General features: G+C 43.9%; 1 protein-coding gene across 3 annotated transcripts in view; it reads left to right on the top strand.

The window, feature by feature from the left end:
* Nucleotides 1–3,793: 3,793 nt before the first annotated feature.
* Nucleotides 3,794–19,301, top strand: part of LOC146198713 (uncharacterized) — a 31,586-nt gene continuing 16,078 nt past the window's right edge. For 2 of the 3 annotated variants that reach the window (XR_014705011.1, XM_084594211.1), the window contains exons 1-9: nt 3,794–4,070; nt 4,156–4,195; nt 12,549–14,867; nt 15,146–15,270; nt 15,425–15,598; nt 16,158–16,223; nt 16,582–16,673; nt 17,067–17,140; nt 17,823–18,054. Coding sequence is in view for 2 of the 3 variants with exons in the window: in XM_084594211.1 (XP_084450337.1) it covers nt 3,943–4,070; nt 4,156–4,195; nt 12,549–14,867; nt 15,146–15,270; nt 15,425–15,598; nt 16,158–16,223; nt 16,582–16,673; nt 17,067–17,140; nt 17,823–18,054 (3,250 nt within the window). In the remaining variant the exon portion in view is untranslated. The remainder of the gene's footprint in view (nt 4,071–4,155; nt 4,196–12,548; nt 14,868–15,145; nt 15,271–15,424; nt 15,599–16,157; nt 16,224–16,581; nt 16,674–17,066; nt 17,141–17,822; nt 18,055–19,301) is intronic. The other variant, XM_084594212.1, reaches the window with a different exon arrangement.

The following is a 19,301-nucleotide window of genomic DNA, read 5'->3' as shown; positions in this document are numbered from 1 at the left end:
TGGGTTCCTCGCAGTGTGTCAGGACGCGACTGCATGGTGTCCCTAGTAGCACACTTTGTTGCCTCAATGTGGCCGCAATGTTTGCTTTCAACATTGCCTTAACGTGGCTAGTGTCCTCTTTTTGCAATGTTGATGCAACATACATAAGACAACATTGAAGCAACATTGCACCAATGTTACAACAGCCTTTATTTAATGTTTAAGCCACTTCTGAAGACAATATTAATGCAACATGGCTGCAACATTTTCTTAATATTGGTACAACATTTTATTCGCACACATGCAACATTCCCATGACAACGTTAGTACAATATTGCTGCAAAGCTACTGTAACGTTTCAAAAACTTTCAGGCAGCATTCCAAGCTACTGAAATATTCCGCCGCATTGATGGCCACTAGCTATCGATGCTTGCTGTTCAATAAATTTATCTTGTGAAAGGCTAAACCATGTGCAATGGTATCGTCGTACCACAATGGTTATGGTAGCTTAAGGTCGCAAGACTGAGCAACTAAACATTACTCGTTGCCACATGGCAGTGCGGTGCGGAGGAGTATGAATACCTAAAAGGCTGCACCGGACAACACAGCTTTTCCCCACTTTTCAAGCCGCTTGCTCTGAATGAGACCTTAAATGTAATATTCATCAGCTCTGCACCAGTGCTCATTTAGATGCTATAAGCTGCTGTGACCTGAAAATGGCACTGAAAGTGGTTATTCTGGCAATTATAATGATTTATATATATGCATGTGCATTACAAATAACCATCATTTGTTTTTTAGCGGTATTTTATATGTCAAGAATTTATTCAATTAACCTAACAGCGAGCTTGACTCCAGTATACTCATTAGCTTGACATACAGCAGCTAGTCTCACAAATGTTTACTTCAAGACAGTCGTTTTATGCAGAAACTTGCAACAATCATACATAGCACACAGCCGATTTGGCTACTCAAGAACAGGAAGCACAAATAATGTCAACAGTTACTAAGCACACCAGCATAGCTTTAAAATGTGCATGTCCCTCAACTTGAGTTTTACAGAAAAAGGAAGCAGATATATAACATACTGAACATTTACACAGGCACATTGGCATAGATTGAAAAATGTGCCACATGGGCCTATATTTCACAGACAAGATTTATTTTATTTAATTACTTTATAAAGTAACTTGCAACAAAGCTACAAAACAACACACAGGCTACTCAGGAACAAGAACCAGAGATAATGTTTTGAACAGTTACTGGGCACAATAGCATAACATGAAAATGCACCCACCACCCCTCCCCCCCAACTTGCGCTTACAAATATAAAACACTTCAGTAAACTATTTACGCAAACACTATTTACGCAAGCACAGTGTAGCACTATTTTGTGCAGAAACTTGACACAAATATACAAAGTAGGAGTACAACCTAGTTCGGTATTCAGAAACAAGCAGACTTATTATGAACAGTAGAGTCATTACGACTAATTTAATCCTTCCTTCTTTGGACATGCGCCATTGCACTGGAAAACTACAAACAAGTATTGTCAGCATTTGACTGAACAATTTAGCATGTCTAAAAATGCTTGTGCCCTGGTAGCCTCCAGCTGGTCACGATGAGGGTCTCTTCCAAATCATGATGTTGTCACAAGTAAAGCTGCCTCCCTGAAAAAAAAAAAAAAAAAAAAAAAAAAAAAAAAAAAAAAAAAAAAAAAAAAAAATCGAATTGCTAAGCTAAGCATCTTGGTGGGCACATCTCTAATTACAAAATTTTTACGCTGCTCTATGAACACAGACATGGACAGCTGTCACGACCATTATCAGGACTGACTTCTGCCGAACAGTTTTCTAGTTCGTCGTTAACAGCCTCTGCTATTCTTCGTCGTTTCCGGATCGACACTTCGCTTAGCGAACACTTTACTCTCTTCATGATCTGCTGTCACGACCATTATCTGGACTGACATCTGCCGAACAGTTTTCTAGTCGTCGTTAACAGCCTCTGCTATTCTTCGGCGTCATTGCCGGATCGACACTTCGCTTAGCGAACACTTCACTCTCTTCATGATACAATGAATGTAGCACTTTACCAAACTATCACCAAGGGCATGAGTAACACATGCATATATGCACTACTGGCTTTGTGCCAGGCAACACGTGTCACAGCTCAACAACGTAGGTTAGAAATCACTCACCACTGATGTTATCCTCTGTGCAGGCCTCCGTCATTTCAGCTGAATTCTTATGAAGCCGCAATGCAACACAGCAGCAAGAACACGGCGACCACAAGAAAACTATGCTAGAATAAGGGAAACACACGTGAGCCATGAAGGAATGAAAATGCTCCATGCACGTGAAGCATTTTCCGCGATCGCCGCTTACACGCGGTTTGGCAGGAATGGCTCTTGGCGCGGCCGCGATTTCGACTTGATTTGGATTCGCGACGATCTTCATGACCATTAGACTGCGGGGCATTAGTGAAAACAGAACTAAATTTCTTCAGCAGTTATAATTTTAGTCCGCATGTTTAATTGAAAGATAATGCAATCTCAGCAGTCTAAATATATTGCATATATATATATTTCTATCTAAGTGTAACAAAGTTCAGTACACTTGTACTGTTCATCGCATGCACATGACATGCAAGGTTGCACTCAAACTAAAAAATAAATAAACATTGTCATGCGGGGAAGTGACAAGGTCAATGGAGTGACCTAATACCGGCTTTTCTGTTTGGGCTGCAGAAATAGTCTGAAAGAACGACAGTTAGCCAATAAAGTAAATGTTACAGCAATGTCATCGTATGTGGTTCAACATTTATACATCATTTGACAATATTGCTGCAATGTGGAAAGACCACTTTAGAGCAACATTGCCAGCATGTTACTTGCTAACATTGCAGCAACGTTATCGAATGTTGAAAGTTTTCGCATTATGTTGGATAAATGTAATCCAATGTTATCGCAACATTGTACAACATTGACAATGTTGCTGCAATGTTACAGAAACATATTGTGCTACTAGGGGTACGGCACACTGTATATTCAGTTTACCTCAGAAAAAAAACTCCTGGTGATGCTGCATTGTTTCACTTCTATATTACTGAAACTTGTTGCTGTCTTTTGTTTCCTCGCCTAGTAACAGACAACTGGAGTAATTGCACGAAACTGTTTGCTAGCGCATGGCGGTGAATGGGGATGGCAGAGGGTGGCGAGACCATAGAAACTCTATGGGCGAGACGCCGCCGCCATTTTTTCGACGGTAGCGAGGAATGAGCCCCTTTGGGCTGTATGATATTCGGCAGCAGCGACAGTGGGGCGGGAACATTCATCCGAGTAAAAGCCATTTGTAGCTTTTACTCGTTCGGAATCAAGAGTATATATATAAACCTGCCAGTACATGATAATGCACTAGAATATAATGATGCTCAGACGAAGATTGGTTTGGCTTGCGAACTGAGGCTCCCTCTCAACCCATGTTCAGGGTTCTTTCATTTCTTGAATCACGACCTCAAACAATGTCAACCGGACAAGAGGCAACCTTCCTGGTGTTCGCGTCGTCGCTGGCCGCCTAAGAAAGGAAAAGAAAAAAGACGCTAGCGATTCACTTAGCTACAACCCAACAACCTGTCAAAATGTTTGGCCCTTAAAGCAAAAAAAAAAAAAAAAAAAGGCACGCAGAGAAGACGAGGACGACTGAGGACGAACCTACATGCCCCTGCCTCTGTCTACAGTGATGTCCAAAAACGAGCGACGCGCGACGCCTGTGATATCCAAAATGCCAGTCCCATCCGACACAATCCAATCCAGCTTGGCAGGGGCTGTCGTTTGAATTTCATTCGTTGTATTGTGCGAACAGTGGTGGTAGTAAAGGTGTTTTAATATTGGTGCCTGTTTGTTCAAGACGCTTTCATTTGTACCTTGCCAGTGATGTGTGGTAGCAGCGCTCAGTTTCAGGCTAAATGAAGCTCCTCAAGACTTATGGGAGGAAATTTAAAACAAGCTTCGATGGCAAGCGCGCCTGGAGCCCCGAAGTGGTCAGTCTGGCGCCCCGACGAGATCGATCTGAGATTCTTTTTGACAGTTTGTGGTAAGGATTTAAACCGATGAATCGCGGTTGACTGTGCGTTGTTTCATTCGGTGCCTAATTTGTTTGACATCTTTTTCCTGGGCAGCAATCCGGCATCGAAGGCGCAACGACGATCGAATGCTCTGGTAAGCATGTCATTGCAGCCGAATGCATGCGATTTTGTAGTTTGTAGACACGAACTGTAATCACGTTTTTAAGTTGATTGTCATGGTAGCTTGTAACACCGTGTAAAGTCCAGTTCTGGTACAGTCGTCAGCACAGAGGTCTAGAGCGCTGGAGCAGTATGCTGCGGAACAAGGCGAGATATTGGCTGTAATTGGTACATTGAAGAGAAAGAGAATAAAATTTATTTATATAAAGTAATTACGCGGGTGCTCACCCAGGTCTGGGAAACCATGTGCAGTGAAGTTGTCACTGCAAATAGTATGCCTACGTGCCATTGTTCTAGTGCCATCATTTTCCCCAGTACCGGGCCCCTGCTCTAAAATTTAACTTTTTTTGTGTGTGTCAGGTCGGTGTTTGAGTGCTCTAGACAGCCGTACCGATGACTGTACCTGGCTGGTGGACGGATGCATCTTCCAGCACGTTTCACATTTTCCGAAGCATCTCATCGTCAGCACTTATGGTTGGCTCAAGTTTGGGCACAATGTAGTATTCTGCTCAACAATTAGCATTGTGTACCATTTCGGCGATGGCCTAAGGTGAGCATGGTTATGCACATAGATAGCTCCACTTGGGGTTTGCACTTAATGCCTTGGCAAGGGACCAGCTTGGATGACAACTGCCTTTTGCCAGGTATTCTTGTGCTTCAACCAAACAAATTGATGTTTCTCAGGTGTCTGAAGTGTGCAAGCATGGTTGTTTCCATGCTTGTTCTGGGCAGTGTCTGAATTTGAGAGTAGAGTACAATGGTTTCACGCTTTGTGGCAAGGTCGGCTGGAGCATTCTCACTTTTCTGCCCACCAAAAACAGCAGGGGAGCGTGCTTTGATGGTTCGGGTGGCATGGTAGCTGTGAAGAACCTTGTCATCACTTTATGACTTGACCAGCACGGACTTAGATGTCTGTACAGTTTGCTCCACTTTCCCAAAAAACTTTGGATAGAGGGGTGCTAATGGTTAATAAGTAATATCCTATTCTTAAAGGTATGATCTGAATGCTTCTTGGGGTCAAATGGTCTTCCCTGATCAGAGATGAGCATATTGGATGTTCCAAATTATGCAAAAAGATTCTTCAGGACTGAAATGACTGGTGTTTTGTGTAGTAGTTTTCGTGCAGTTCACTTTAGTGTACTTGGAAAAGCAGTCAACAATAAGGCTATTTGTGCTAGCTTAGCACTTTCCCATGGTCTCACTGGCGGCTCTCTGTTGAGTAATGGCTACTGAGGACTAGCCTTATACTGGATTCTCAGATGTCACAGTTTGGGACGAAGGTGGCAGTGCCCTTTTAGAGTGTAGGCCAATTGTAGGCCATAGACACACTGGCTTGCCAATCTTTTACAAGCTGCAATACCACTATGTACCTAGTGCAGTTTCTCAACATCCATGAAAAGGTGCTAATTACAGCAAATGAAGCTATCAGTGATATGTAGTTCACTTCCCATGTGAAAATGTGAAATTGCCACACAATGTACATTAGAAACCCAATTTGGATGTCCTTATTCAGTGTACTTGTTCAGTTGTTGAAAGGCTGGATACCAACTTGTTGCTTCTCGAATCTTCTTGAGCTTGGTAGGTGATGCTTCAGCCAGACTTGACACAGGTAGTCTTTGGTCTGTATTCCGAGTTTGCATCATTTTCAGAAATGTCGTTTCCTCCATGTCTGCCCTCATCTAATTGGCGGAAACACCAGAACGAGAAGTGAAACCGACATACAGTATCGATGTCTCCACCAATCAGATGACCCGAGGCCAGGGAAAAAAATGACACTTCTGAAAACGACAAAAACTCTGAATATGGACACTTTATCACTGTCTGCAGTTTCACTCCTTGGATTCAGGGTTTAGGGACGATAAGTGTTCATCAGCCACAGTCAGCATCTTTTCTGGTGCATGTGCATGTTTAGTGTCCATTGACTGTTCCAATCGACCTTGCCACAAAGCTTGAAACCATTGTACTCTACCCTCAGCATGGCACTGAACCCAGAGCAAAAGCCCTCGCAGTGTTGATGGCATTTTTATTAGGTCTTTTTTCTGCTGTTCAATCCATTTGAAGAAAGCTTGTGTTCCACATTGGAAATAGCTGAAGGTTCCAACTTCGCCAGCCGCTTCATCTCTTCGCCGTGATCGTATTTCGTCGTGGTCGCACTGACTTGAGCCATTGCCTAGCAACTGTTGAGGAGAAGAAGATATGGGAGGCGGTAGCTGGCAGCTGACATGGCTGAGCACTAAATGGACGTAGGGCTTTCTGACATTACTTTTCTCTCTGGCTCTGGCCTCTCCTTTCATATGGTAGGGTGACATCACAATCAGCCTGCCAAAACCTTTGCATTCACATTATCCCTAGGCCACGTAGGCACGTTCATACGGCTCGGTTAAAGTGGGGCTTTATATGTTGGCTGGTAGCTTACGTTATCACATCACCATAAAGGTGGGAATGAAAATAGAGGGAAAGAGGTGCTTTAGTGGAAGGCTTCGGACCACCGCGCAACAGATGCTTTCGTCTCATCGCACTTTAGTGGTCAAAAGTGGCCCCTATGGCATAAATAAAGCTGAAACCATAGAGTAAACTACTATGTGCAAAAGCCATGTCTTTACTTTCAAGCCGAACCTAAGCGTACCCATGCAGATTGCTCTCGTGCAACTTCAGATTTAACCACAGGCTAAACCACAGCTAATTTTTTTGCTTTCTTGAGCTTGAGACAGTTTTTTCTAGCTATGGTCACAATTTCTAGCTGGGGTTTTGGGATGGGCTGCATACTCTTCAGGTGTCCTTAAGGTAACCAGTGTGTGATAAAGTATGACTTCACAATGGCCTGGCCGTCTAATACCTTGTCATGCGCCTGTTTAAACAGCTCAGAGGCCCTAGCGAGCCCAAACGGTACTCAGCAGTGAAACAGAACGGAAATGGCAGTGACCGCAGGGTGTTGTGGATTGAAAAGCTGTGAACTTCATCCACAGCTAGTTCAGCAAGCACTCTTGGCATCAAGAACTGAAGACACTGTTGGGCCATTCAGGCTTGTTAAGGACTCCTCAGGAAGTGGTATGCGGTTGTGTTGCCTTTTCATTACTGCATTGATTTTCAGAGTATAAAAGCATAAATGAATAGTTCCTTTTTTTCTTGGTTATCACCTACTGTTTAGACATTGGTACAATTACATAATTCTCTATCATGCGCTTCAACGCTGCCTTCACTTTGTCCTCAAGTGTACTTGGTACTCTGCGATTAGCACAAACAGTTCGCTTTGCACCCTCGCGCAGCTAAATGATATCAAAGTCCTGAAAGCTGACCATTTCTCGAAAGATGTCTGGAAGTTAATTCACTACTTGTGGAAACCATTCTCACAGTTCCTTGTTGGTTGAGTTGATTGAAATGTCTTCACATGAAACGGCTAGTGCAGGGCTGTGCATACCATGTCTCCTAGGATGGGTTCAGTGGCGGCTTCACCGGCATGAATCTGAGGTAGCACATATCATTTACTGCAGAAGAAAGCTCATGTTCACTGTCCTTTGGAAATTGATGTCCATTTTGCGTACTCACTTTTCCTATCATTGTCTTTGTCAGGGCAATTGCTTGAATACCCCTTCTGGAGTTATGTTTACGTCAGAACCAGCGTCTAGATTGAACGTTACATTGTGCCAATTTACACTTACTATTTCACTGCAGTCTCTTTCACTGTAGTCCTGCTGCAGGTGCTCATTAAAGGGCCAATGAAAAGCTGATTACGAAAACTAGCTAATGTGCAAGAGCATAGGTGGAAATCAATCGTCACTGCAAAGCAAAAACTTTTAAGCTACCTTTATTAGCCCTGAAGATATGGGCAGTCGAAAATGATGCTCCTCCTCTCCCCTCAACTCAGCCCATGCTGGCGTGCAAGAAAAAAAGAAGTAAACAAGTCGCTATGGCGCCTTAACACGTCTCGTCCCGCTTGCATAACTTAGGAGCATCCATTGAGCGAGCGCACTCGGCAATGTGTTGCCCGAATCGGTGGCAAGCAGTAGCAAGGAGCATTTTTTAAGAATTATTTGTAAATTATTTACTCCACGCAAAGGTTTCAAATTTGTCTTGAATACTCGAGGAGCACCTGTATGGATTTTTTCGTATTAGAAAATTACTGCAAGTAGCATTTCAGTCCAACTTGCGATGTTGATAGATATGCTGCCATTTGTCGGCATGGCTACTTCTTGCATAGGTGTGTGAAGTGGCCAAGTTTGCCACATTTGTAACAATGTTTGCCAAACGTTGGGCATTGTCGAAGAGGGTGAGAGGTTCCACAACATGAACATTTATGACTGAACCTTTCGAGTGAGTGTTGAGGCTCATATGCTGGTTTCCATTGGGCGAACAGGAGCAAGAGCAACGAGCAGCCAGAGCAGCGCACGAGAGCACTGGGGACGCGCATTCTCGTCTCCCCAACGGAACATTCACGGTGCTCTCTGAGCAGTGTACCAAGGCGGAGCACGTGACGTTAGGCGTCATGTGATCAAACTTTTCCCGCGCTTGCGTTGCCCGTATCTGCCGGCCGAACACCAACGCTGTCATCTTCCGCCATTTTTCTCGACCATCCTGCCCGGGCTCGGGGCGAATAACCAGAAGCACGGCCGGTCTCAAGGGAGAGAGTGCGCGCGCTCTCCCTCGAGACCGGTTGTGCCAGAAAGTGACATCAAAAAGGTCACGTGACTTCCTCCGCTCTCCCTGTACTCCGCCGCTGGCGACGGAGCACCGAGGACTGCTCTCGGCTGCTCCCGGGACCCCAAAAGCACGCCTCCTCTGCCAATAGAACACAACGCTACTGCTCCTGTTCGACCACTGGTAGGCGCTGAAACTCGCGAGAGCACTTTTAGTGCAGCTAAAAGTGCTCCTGTTTGCCCAATGGAAACCGGTATTAGACGCCTTTCACACGGTCAGTTTATTTCATGGGTTCCGACTTATGCATGTGAATGGCATTTATTTCTGGTTGCAGATAACTGCTTGCGATCCCTTGTACATGCTTTTACAATATTTTTGCCATGCTAAGACAGTTTTTTTTAGAGTAAAGTAGCACTCCCGTAAGAGATGTTCGTATAGAGCCCCATCATTGATACCAACCACAGCGCAGTGTCGCCAATGGGTCTGTCTCACTAGTCGCCAACGTCACATTTTTGTGCCTATCATCAAAAGTTAGTAACAAAATCTTCAAATGATTCACTTGGCTTTAGGATCATAATGTTGAACAGCACTGCTGCCTGTGTGACACCCTTATATAGACAATGCAATTCGTCGAACTTGACATGGACATATTTCACTGGATCTTCATCTTCATTCTCGGCGGCAGGGTCTGGGGAAAATATTTTTGCGATACGACAAATTTTTAGATCAAGTATGTAAGGCAATGCTTTCCAAGAAGCAAGACTCCAAGCTGGGCTTGTTGGTTCATAGTTACTAAAAGGATTTGCAGCGCTAAAAGACGACACTGAGAAAAAAGATGCACAAGACGGCGCTACACATTCAACAATGCTTTAATTCATGCAGACACACAGAATTCTGTGTGTTTGCATGAATTAAATCATTGTTGAAAGTGTAGTGCCTTCTTGTGCATCTTTTTTCTCTGTGTCGTCGTTTAGCGCTGCAAATCTTTTTAGTAACTTTCCAAGAAGGTTTCGCTTTAGTGTTGTGCTCGCAAGTCAGTTCATATACGGTAAACATACAATAGTCTGGGGTTCGGATGAACACTTGGGCCATGCATGTTGATTTTGGATATTGTGGAAGATGTTCTCTGCTCATACTTCAGGCACTATGTTATGTTGTACAGTCGTAATGTGGCATTTACGACATTTAAGATGCGGCGGCATGAAACCATGAGTGATACTCCACATATGGGCCATGTAACGGGCACTCTAAAGATTTTTCTTAGTGATGGTACGTAGCACTCAGGTAGTCGAAATTAATTTGGAGCCTCCAGATATGGCCTCTGATAGCCCACATGCCTACTGTCCTTAATTATGCAGACACTGTGCATAATATTGCCGCAAACTACTATGCACAGTATGCAAGGTTTTCCTTGTACTTAATGTCAACATGTTCTTAGTTAAAACCTGTGTCTCTCTTTCTTTTCATTGCACCCTTTGTCTTCTGGCCACTTGCAGACCTTCTGGCCACTTGCTGGCCTTGCAGACAAAGTACAGGGCACAAAACATGGTGACCATTTGGGCTAGTTAGTGCGAATCTAACATATTTAACCAGCGAAAGACACAGAAACACAGGAAAAATAGTACACGGGACAACATTGTCCCATGTACTTTTATGGTGTTTCTGTGTCTTTCTCTAGTTCAGTATGTTACAGGCATAAAAGCCAAAATTAACTGCATTCATTTTCTTCTAATATACTGTAGTACTTCATTAATAATATGCTGCAAGAAAAAAGCATGAATTAGCTAGTTCTTTTTACATTCAGAGTTTTTCAGTCATATTAACCATATTTTACACCATTGTTAATGAGGCCAACCATTGGTTGAATTGGCGTCTCATGGTGGCTCATTGGTTAAGGCACTAGACTACCGAATTCGAGGGTACGAACTTGATCCTGCGCTTTTATGGTAGTGAATCCAAGCTGCGTGTACTGTGCAATGTCGGTGCATGCCAAGTAACTCCAGGTCAGGAAAATTAATCTAGAAACTCCAAAAATGTTATCTGTTATTGCCCTTGTTACTGTGAAAGGGTGAAAGGGTGCTGAGTACCTGATTACACTTTATTGATTGGTAGATAATGCAATCAATGAATCCATGACCTTGCATGTAGGACTAAATATTATTCAGAAAGTCACTAGTGTGAATTAAGAAGAGATATGAGCCAAGAGTGCTGCCTCACAGCACACCTGAAGTGACACCCAAAATTAAGAGAAACAGCTATTAACAGTGGTGAACTGTTGGCAACTAGAAAGTTATAGCCATTGCAAAATTGAGACGCTAATTTGAGTGCAGAAAGATTGGGTATTAGGGGGCAGTATAGTACACAGTCAAATGCTTTAGCAAAGTCCAGGAAAATATATTAGGTTTGCAAGGTACTTCTCTTGTTGAAATACAGTTAAATGGAGAATTTGAGTAATTATGCTTTGCAAGAAAGGCCTTTCCTAAATCCATGCTGTATTAAATATGTTTATTAGATTCTAAGTGACTGTGACTATGAGACGTGATAATGTGCTCCAGTGCATTGCAACAGATATGTTAATGAGGTATGGCAATCTTCATGGGAATGTTCATTGCTGCTCTCATAGTCTGGCAGAACTTTTTCACTTTTCCAATAAGTGGAGAGGATGGAGCAAACCGTTTGATAGAGTGTGCCTAAAAATATGAAGTAGAATAATTCTGGACATGAAACCTTATTCTTTTGTATTTTGGAATTGGTTTCATAGATTCCCACTGAAGAATAAAGTTTAAGGCTTCTGATGAAGTGTACTGTGTCATCAGGTATAATCTCTATCGGTTCCATCTATGGGTATTCAAAATCTAATACATAAGGAATGTTTAGATTATCCTCTCAGATGAAAAGGAATGCATTAAAGGAATTAAATGCTCCTCATTTGATGTCTGATTAAAGAGTGTTGGTGTTTTCATGTGCCGAAATATTTTGCACTGTGCTGACCTGTCACTTTTTGGAACTTCCTTGAGTTATTGTTGAGGAGCACTGGAGGGTCTTATACGCGCCCGTGTGCTGTGCGTTGTCAATGCATGTTAAAGAACCCCAGGTGGTCGAAATTTCCGGAGTCCTCCACTACAGCGTCTCTCGTAGCCCGAGTTGCTTTGGGACGTTAAACCCCACAAATCAAAACAAACCTTTATTATCACTAAGAGCCAAACAATACAGTATAAGGTAATAGTATTTGTTTTTATCCCACGTCCATGGCGTATATAAACTAACTGTAGAATTTTCACTTGGTGTGGTAATAAGTTGTATGTGCTTGGCTACCAGTGCTGACATTGTTTTTTAGGAAGAAACCCAGTTATCTTTGATTAACCTATATGAGAGGCGTGCTAGCTGCGGTCATAGTGGCACAGGTGGGCATGGGAGTGGGAGCACGTTTGGAAGTTGGCTTGTGGAAAAGCCACCATGTATTGTCACTTGTCTGCATTGGAATAAGATAAAATCTGTGGCAGCTTTTCTTTTTTGACGTGAACCATTGGCTTGGCTGCGTGTACGGTCTCTATTGTTTGCTTTGAGCTTGTGAGCTTGTGTTAGCAAGTTCCAGCTGCCTAGCAGTTTTTTCCTATTTATGTATTCTGCTCGAAGGGAGCAAGAACACCGTCCTAATGGGCAATTGTTTGTCTTTTTCTATGCTTACACAGCAGCAGACTTACCAGCAGTGTGGCAAGAGCGTCAGCCAGGCAGTCAAGAATGCCAAGCAAAAGCGGCGGGATGTGAAACGACCAGCAACCAAGTTGTCATTAAAGAGTAAGAAGCAGCAGGCAAGGCAATCAGCTGCGCCAACTTCATTGTTAAAATGCAATGCTGAACAGTGGGACTCATCTAGGCTGCGAGGCACGTCTTCTGGCAGCTCATCTTGCGAGGTAATGAGGCGTCATCCTCAGAAGGCTGACTCATCCACATCAGTCAACAAGCCACCTGCTAAACGTCCCCCTCAACTAAGGGGCAAGGTGCAAGGAGGCGATCCGGACTGGAGCAGTACTATGAACGACACAGATTCCCTCAATCTGTCAAGCCTGAGTGGAATGACTAGCACACTTATGAACACCCCTGACTTTCCAGCTGGAAACAGCATAGGAACACCTGGAGGGGTATCTCACTCAGGGCGCGGGATTATAAGCCCAATTGCACTTAAGGAAAACAATGGGTGTAATCGTGAAGAGCAGCACACCACTGATAGTTTGACTGCCTCGTTTCTTGTGTCTGGGAACCGCACAAACTGGGTTACCACCCGAAAGAAGCGGAAGGAATGCAGGCACGAAGGCAAGGAGAATCAGGAAAGAGTCAGACCGCGTTTTGAAAGGGAAGAAAACGCCAACTTTGCACGAGGCTCCAATGCGTTGGAAAATTGGTCACCATTCCTGGCCAGCACGCCAGTGTCTCACGTCCATGCGAAAGGAGCAAAAAAAAGGAAGGAATGGCTCCTTAATTGTGCACTAAAAACTCCAGCACCACTTGGTATCCTTGACTCTGTACTTGCACCTGACTCATTCACATCTCGAAGATGCATTCGGAATAGTACTGCAGGTAAAATAAGGGATGGTTTAAGTCGAAAGTTGTCTGGTTCAGTGCAGTTTCAATCCAAGAACTGCAGTAACTTGTCCAAGAAAAATGCTGGGAGTCCTGTTCTAAAGACCAGTAATGACAGGCGTGAAAGAAGGAGCCCTTTGAGTAGTTGCCGCAGGACTGAAATAGCAGGCACTAATGGGCCTCCAGCACACTGTGAAAAAATGGCAAAATCCTCTGCAGCGCTACCAGCAGACCCTGAAATAAAAGATTTGCACATCGTGCTGACAGACATTTTATCAGAAGTGCCAATTACACAAAGCACATCTTTGAGCGCGTGTTCCAACAAGGTTGACAGGGTGAAGCCATCCAGAACCAAAAAAAGTCAGCGAGGCCAGAGGAAGCAATGTTTGGTACAGTCATTACGTCTGGCATCTGGAAACACTGGCCAGCAACTCAACTTTGAAAAGGAACTGCATGTTGAGCTTGTCGACTTTATGAAAGGGACCAATCCACCTGAAAGTCCACAACGAGCACATTCATTGTTTGCTCAAAGTGACATTAAACGTTCGCCCATAACGCTGGAAAATCACACATTCCAGAAAAAGTTCCACCTTAAAGAAGCACATATTGTTCACACAGATCTCACATGCCAAAGCACGAAGGTCGATTTGCCAGACACCATGAATCTTTGCAGTACTCCTTCAAAAGGCGAAGTCCAGTGCGTGACTTGCACAGAGACGGAAGGGTGTGACATGCAGTTCAACTCCTCGAACACTTTTGCAAAACTGTATTTAAGTTGTAGCACTGTCGCAGACAAGTGTGTTAAGAGCAGTCCCCACAGCTCCAGCAAGCAGTATGAGCTTCACTTCGTAAAACATTCAAGAAACAAAAGGGAAAAAATTATTTCAACTACTGCTTCTAATCCCAAGCAGTTGGTTGTGGAGCTAAGCCAAATGATTTCCCCAGCCGCATGCTACCCTGAAGCAAAGTTATTGCAGCGCCAAGCTGGACACATGACCACAGCTGGCAGCAAGGACAACTATCATTTGGGCTCACTATCAGCTGCTTCTCGGATTCAAGAGATTGGGAGCGCTGTGGAACAGTCGGCATTGCACTTGATCTCACCTCATGCTGATACCCCTTTGAAACACCACGGCCACTTTGGAAACCTGCTACAATCTGGTATGGCAGCACGTAGGTCATCTGAGCACACGTCATGCCGAACTGCTACAGAATTCGAACTGCTCGAGGAGCTGAAGGTTGTTCTTGAGAGGTGCGACCATCAACTTATGCAGCCTCCGCCAACTGTTGTTGTCAAGACGAAAAAACCATGGAATAGCCAGCAGTCAAACTGCACTCTAAAACAGTACATCGCTTCTCCTGGACATGATTTAGTTGAATATCAAGAACCTTGCAAAAATGACAACTGGGCCAACTGCCTGAAGCGACAGGTTAGTGGCTTAGAGCACAATTTTACACATTCAAAGAATTAAAGGTGGCAGATGCTGAGGCTGCTGATAACTGTAAATTTAAGGAAACACTGTGAAGTGTAGCGGAAAGATTTGCAAAGCCTTCGTTTCTGCTGCTGCCACTTCAATAGAACTAACCTTTGTTTGCTGTGCTCACGAACACAAGGATGCATTTACCATGCACCTGACGAGCATAATACAATGCATTGGTGAATGTATTGGTGAAGTGCATTTGGTGAACCTGCAGTTGTCTGTTGCAGATGAGACTGACCATGGCTCGGAAGAGTGTGGTTCCTTCACCATTGCTACTTGATGCCAGCCAGGCCCTGCTAGAAATGTGCAATCAGGACGAAGCATATACCTTTGAGCAAGCTCTTGGTCTCCGGTAAGTTGAACTGCTGTATTTCCACAAGCATCCTGCTCCTTTTGTTTGTTGACACGGGTCACCAGTGTTGCACCTTTTACCTTGCTGTGTGCAACTTGTATAGCACTGCAACTTGACAGATGACGAAAACGGTTAAGCCAAGGACTTCTTTCAGAGCTCTAAGGCTGTGCAAAAAAATAGGAGAGGGCACGTTTGGAGAAGTGTTCAGGATCAAACGGAACACAAAGGCATCTGCTGTCAAGATTGTGCCCATTGAGGGCTCTTTCCCGGTGAATGGCGAGAAGCAAAAAACAGCTGCAGAGATTCTACCAGAAGCCATCATATGCCAGTAAGTAGTTGCCTTAGTTAATCAGGTAATGGTCAGCGTGGCTATTGCATGTCGCTGTCAAGTGCATGTAGCAGTGCACATGTTAATGCATAGTAAGGTAACATGTCTCAAAGTGTGTTGCAGCAAGAATGTCAAAGCCTTGAAGGACTTCTGATGAAGCTAATGATGTTTGGGTTCCAGCATGTTACTTCTCGATTTTCACGCGTGTGACATTTGTGAAGAAAACACTTGGCTCATAAACTTCTGTGCCTGTAACTGATTCATATTCTAAAGATTCTAACTTTTGTGAGTTATTGCTGTTGTATTGCTAGTCATATGATTAATGTATGAATTCACAAGTTGAACTTTCAGACATTACTAACAGCAATAATGATATAGATTTTATTGCTTTGCATATCTTGATTCAGGCTCACAATAGTAACTATTAGAAAATATTTAATGTTACTGCATGCTTCTAGATAGGTTGTTACCACGGTAACGAAAGCACATTAGTGAAATTAGATTATGTGTGATGTCTGATGTAATGAAACAGTTGTTGTTCCTTTTCTTTCCTATGCAGGGAACTGAGTGCACTCTGTCGACAGGAAAGTCTCGCCAGCTGCCCAAACTTCATTGAGGTTAAACGGTACCATTGTTTATGCTGAACTATAAAGTGTTGTATAGCTTTGCCTAATTCATATAGGAGATGTTAAAGTCTCCTAATGAAGTAAGGATGTAAGCTGGTTTTATTATTAGATGAAAACAGCGAATGGTAGTTGAAGTAGAAGGCTCGTAATTTTGCCATTTGAAAAAATGCCCAAAAATTTTGGCATGAAAAAAATCACCACTTAAGCTCTTCTGTTGCAAAATATGCATTCATTCTTTTTATGAAAGAATCAATCATCAAAAGACGAAGAATCACAAGTGGGAGCATTGGATTGAGCTGACCCTGAGCATGGTGTTAGAGATGCACCCTTCTGACACTTATGTGCAACCTCTTGCAGATTGTATTTTGTTCAAGACCGCTATCACGAGGCGCTGCTGAAACAATGGGATGAGTACGACTCCAAGAGGAATAGCGAAAATGAAAGGCCAGGTAAATTTTCCAAGCGTATATGTGCATGTTGAGTCTTTCACTATATATACAGCAAGTTGTTTCCATTGCTGTGCACATTCTTGCATGCGCAGCATTTTTCTGAAGCAGCCTAATTAGCTTGGCAAGTATTTATTTTTATGAATGATATTGTTGTCTAAATTATGAAGCCAGGACAATGATGAGCCTGGGGTCATGGGGCAGGTCGCTTCCGTTTTCCAGGAATTCATATCTGCTACTGGTTGTGAAATTGCACACTGGGGTATTGCAGAACAGATGCTGCCAGATGGGTGTCAGAATGTATTGTAATTCTTCGCCCCAGTTCTCCACAACCACAGCACACATTTTTTTCTGGAATGCACGCGTGGTTCTAAAAAAAATGCATTGCCGTTGCAGATTTCTTCAAAGCGGACCAGAAGTTTCTCCTGTTTGAATTTGCAGACGGTGGAATATCCTTAGAAGATTACGTGGTAAGTTTATTCTATGTATACCATTCAATCTCTCCTAGCGGAATTCTTTAGGAGCAAAGGCTTGCTTTGCTGGCTGTCCTGCCACTGATAAAAAATACAGTTGTGCTTTTACGCAAACTTTTTAATGAAAATTGGAAATGGACGAACTGAACAAAGATCGGATATTTATTTTATGTTTCTACTTTGAGCCATCTTTATCAGGGTCAGTGTAATGCGGTGATTCCTTCCCAAATCGATTCCATTTTTTAATCTTATGCTCTTCACCGTTGGCTTGAAGTGATGCCGCAGGTCTTCAACTAATAACGAAGAGCAAACATGGAGCATCTCATCACCTCAGCCAATGATACAGGGTGGGAAATTTGAAAATGGCATCGAATCTATTGCAGCATCGTTATAGTACACCGGCCCAGGTTGCAATGTGGAAGGGGAGGAAGAAACAACTTTAGTATAAAGAAAAGCACTTGGATGGTTTCCTTTTAGTCCATGAGCCCACGGGCCTGAGCCTCACATAGGGTCCGGTTCGCTGCAATTCAGGATCACTGCCTCAGTTTGTATACTGGCGTCAGCATGATGCTAATTGTGTTGTCATAGACAACCAGCCTTCACAGCATGTTTGAAATATATTACAGAGCAGTGCACCACTATGTTGCCGTCCTGACAGCCTTCCTGCTCCTTCCTGCAGATAAAGTCTGCGACAGTGGCGAAGAGCATTTTCCTCCAAGTCGCCTGTGCTCTGGCTGTGGCCGAAACGGCACTGGAGTTTGAACACCGTGACCTCCACTGGGGAAACATCCTTGTGGCACCCACTAAGCTGCCCTCCATTAGGTACCGTCTGCCTCAGGGAGATTTTGAAGTGGACACGAATGGAGTTCTGGTTTCATTGATTGACTACACACTGTCCAGGATGCTCAAAGGTAAGAAATGACTAAATATAAGCGTTATTCTAACGTGACCTTTGGGTGGTTAGACAAGATCTATTGAGGACAGCGCAGAGAGTTGTAGAAAGGGAAATGATAGGGTAGTGCTGAGAGTTAAGAAAAATGCTGCCCAGGTTGGAAACCAAATGGGAGAATGATATGTTAGCTAAAATTAAGAAAATGAAAGGGAATGAGCAGGGCACGTGGTGTGGACAGCAAATGGCTGCTTGTGTTAAAAGCCTCTCCATGATAGTTGAGCCTATGCATATATCGATAGGAAATACTTCCAAGTCCATCTTTGACGAAAACTTAACATATTGTTACGGGGGGAAAACCATGCAGTAGTGTGCAACACTAGTCCAGGCTTGATGGGCACCGCTTAACCCTACACGCTCTGCATCGTCTTCATCAGGCCGACCCAGACACTTCGTCTTCCACTTGCTGATTGCCAGCATGTATGCCAGATGACATTACCCTTGCCGCAAAAGCACAGTCCCGGTGCGTTCTAGGTGAACAAAGCATAGTGTGAATGATATGGCTTAAGGTGTGTCACATGCACAATGTCAAAGGCTAGTGGTGCAGAAGACTTCGCGTTTAGAGGTGCGATTTCGTATGTGACGGACTCGGCGCAAGATACAGTAAAGGCATATGTAGCGTGGGAGAAGTCTTTCACACAAGCCCACCCGGCGGGATGGGAACCAAAGCAAATCAAGAGAGCCGGGAGCATAGTGCACATCGCAGTGGCGACTGTTGTACTAATGGCATGTTGGGAGACAAAGTGCCTATCACGAGCAATCTGCCGAGCACCATTAGCGCGGGCGATGGCATCACGAGCATAAGTACTGGTGGCAGCGTCAGTAGCGGGTAGTGGTGTATCGAAGGAGAGTAATGGGTGTCGGCCAAAGAGCAGATAAAAGGGAGAGTAGCCAGCGGTATCATGACGAGAAGAGTTATAGGTGAATGTTACAAACGATAGAGTAATGTCCCGATCCCGGTGGTTGTCAGACACAGACATTGACAACACGTCTGTGAGCGTATAGTTAAGCCGTTCTGTGAGGCCGTTGGTCTGAAGATGATGAGCAGTAGTGAATTTGTGGCGCACGCTGCACGAAGAAGTTCGTCAACCACTCTGGAGAGGAAGCAGTGACCACGATCCGTGAGTAGTTCACGAGGGGCGCCATGATGGAGTATCATGTTGTGGAGAAGGAAATCAGAGGTGTCTGTAGCGCAGCTGGTTGGTATGG

The sequence above is a fragment of the Amblyomma maculatum genome, chromosome 2 (genome assembly GCF_055883805.1).
Source record: "Amblyomma maculatum isolate TAMU_Amacu chromosome 2, ASM5588380v1, whole genome shotgun sequence".
Classification (NCBI taxonomy): Eukaryota; Metazoa; Arthropoda; class Arachnida; order Ixodida; family Ixodidae; genus Amblyomma; species Amblyomma maculatum.
The sequence above is the reverse complement of the archived record's forward strand: the minus strand, read 5'-3'. Positions and strand labels throughout refer to the sequence as shown.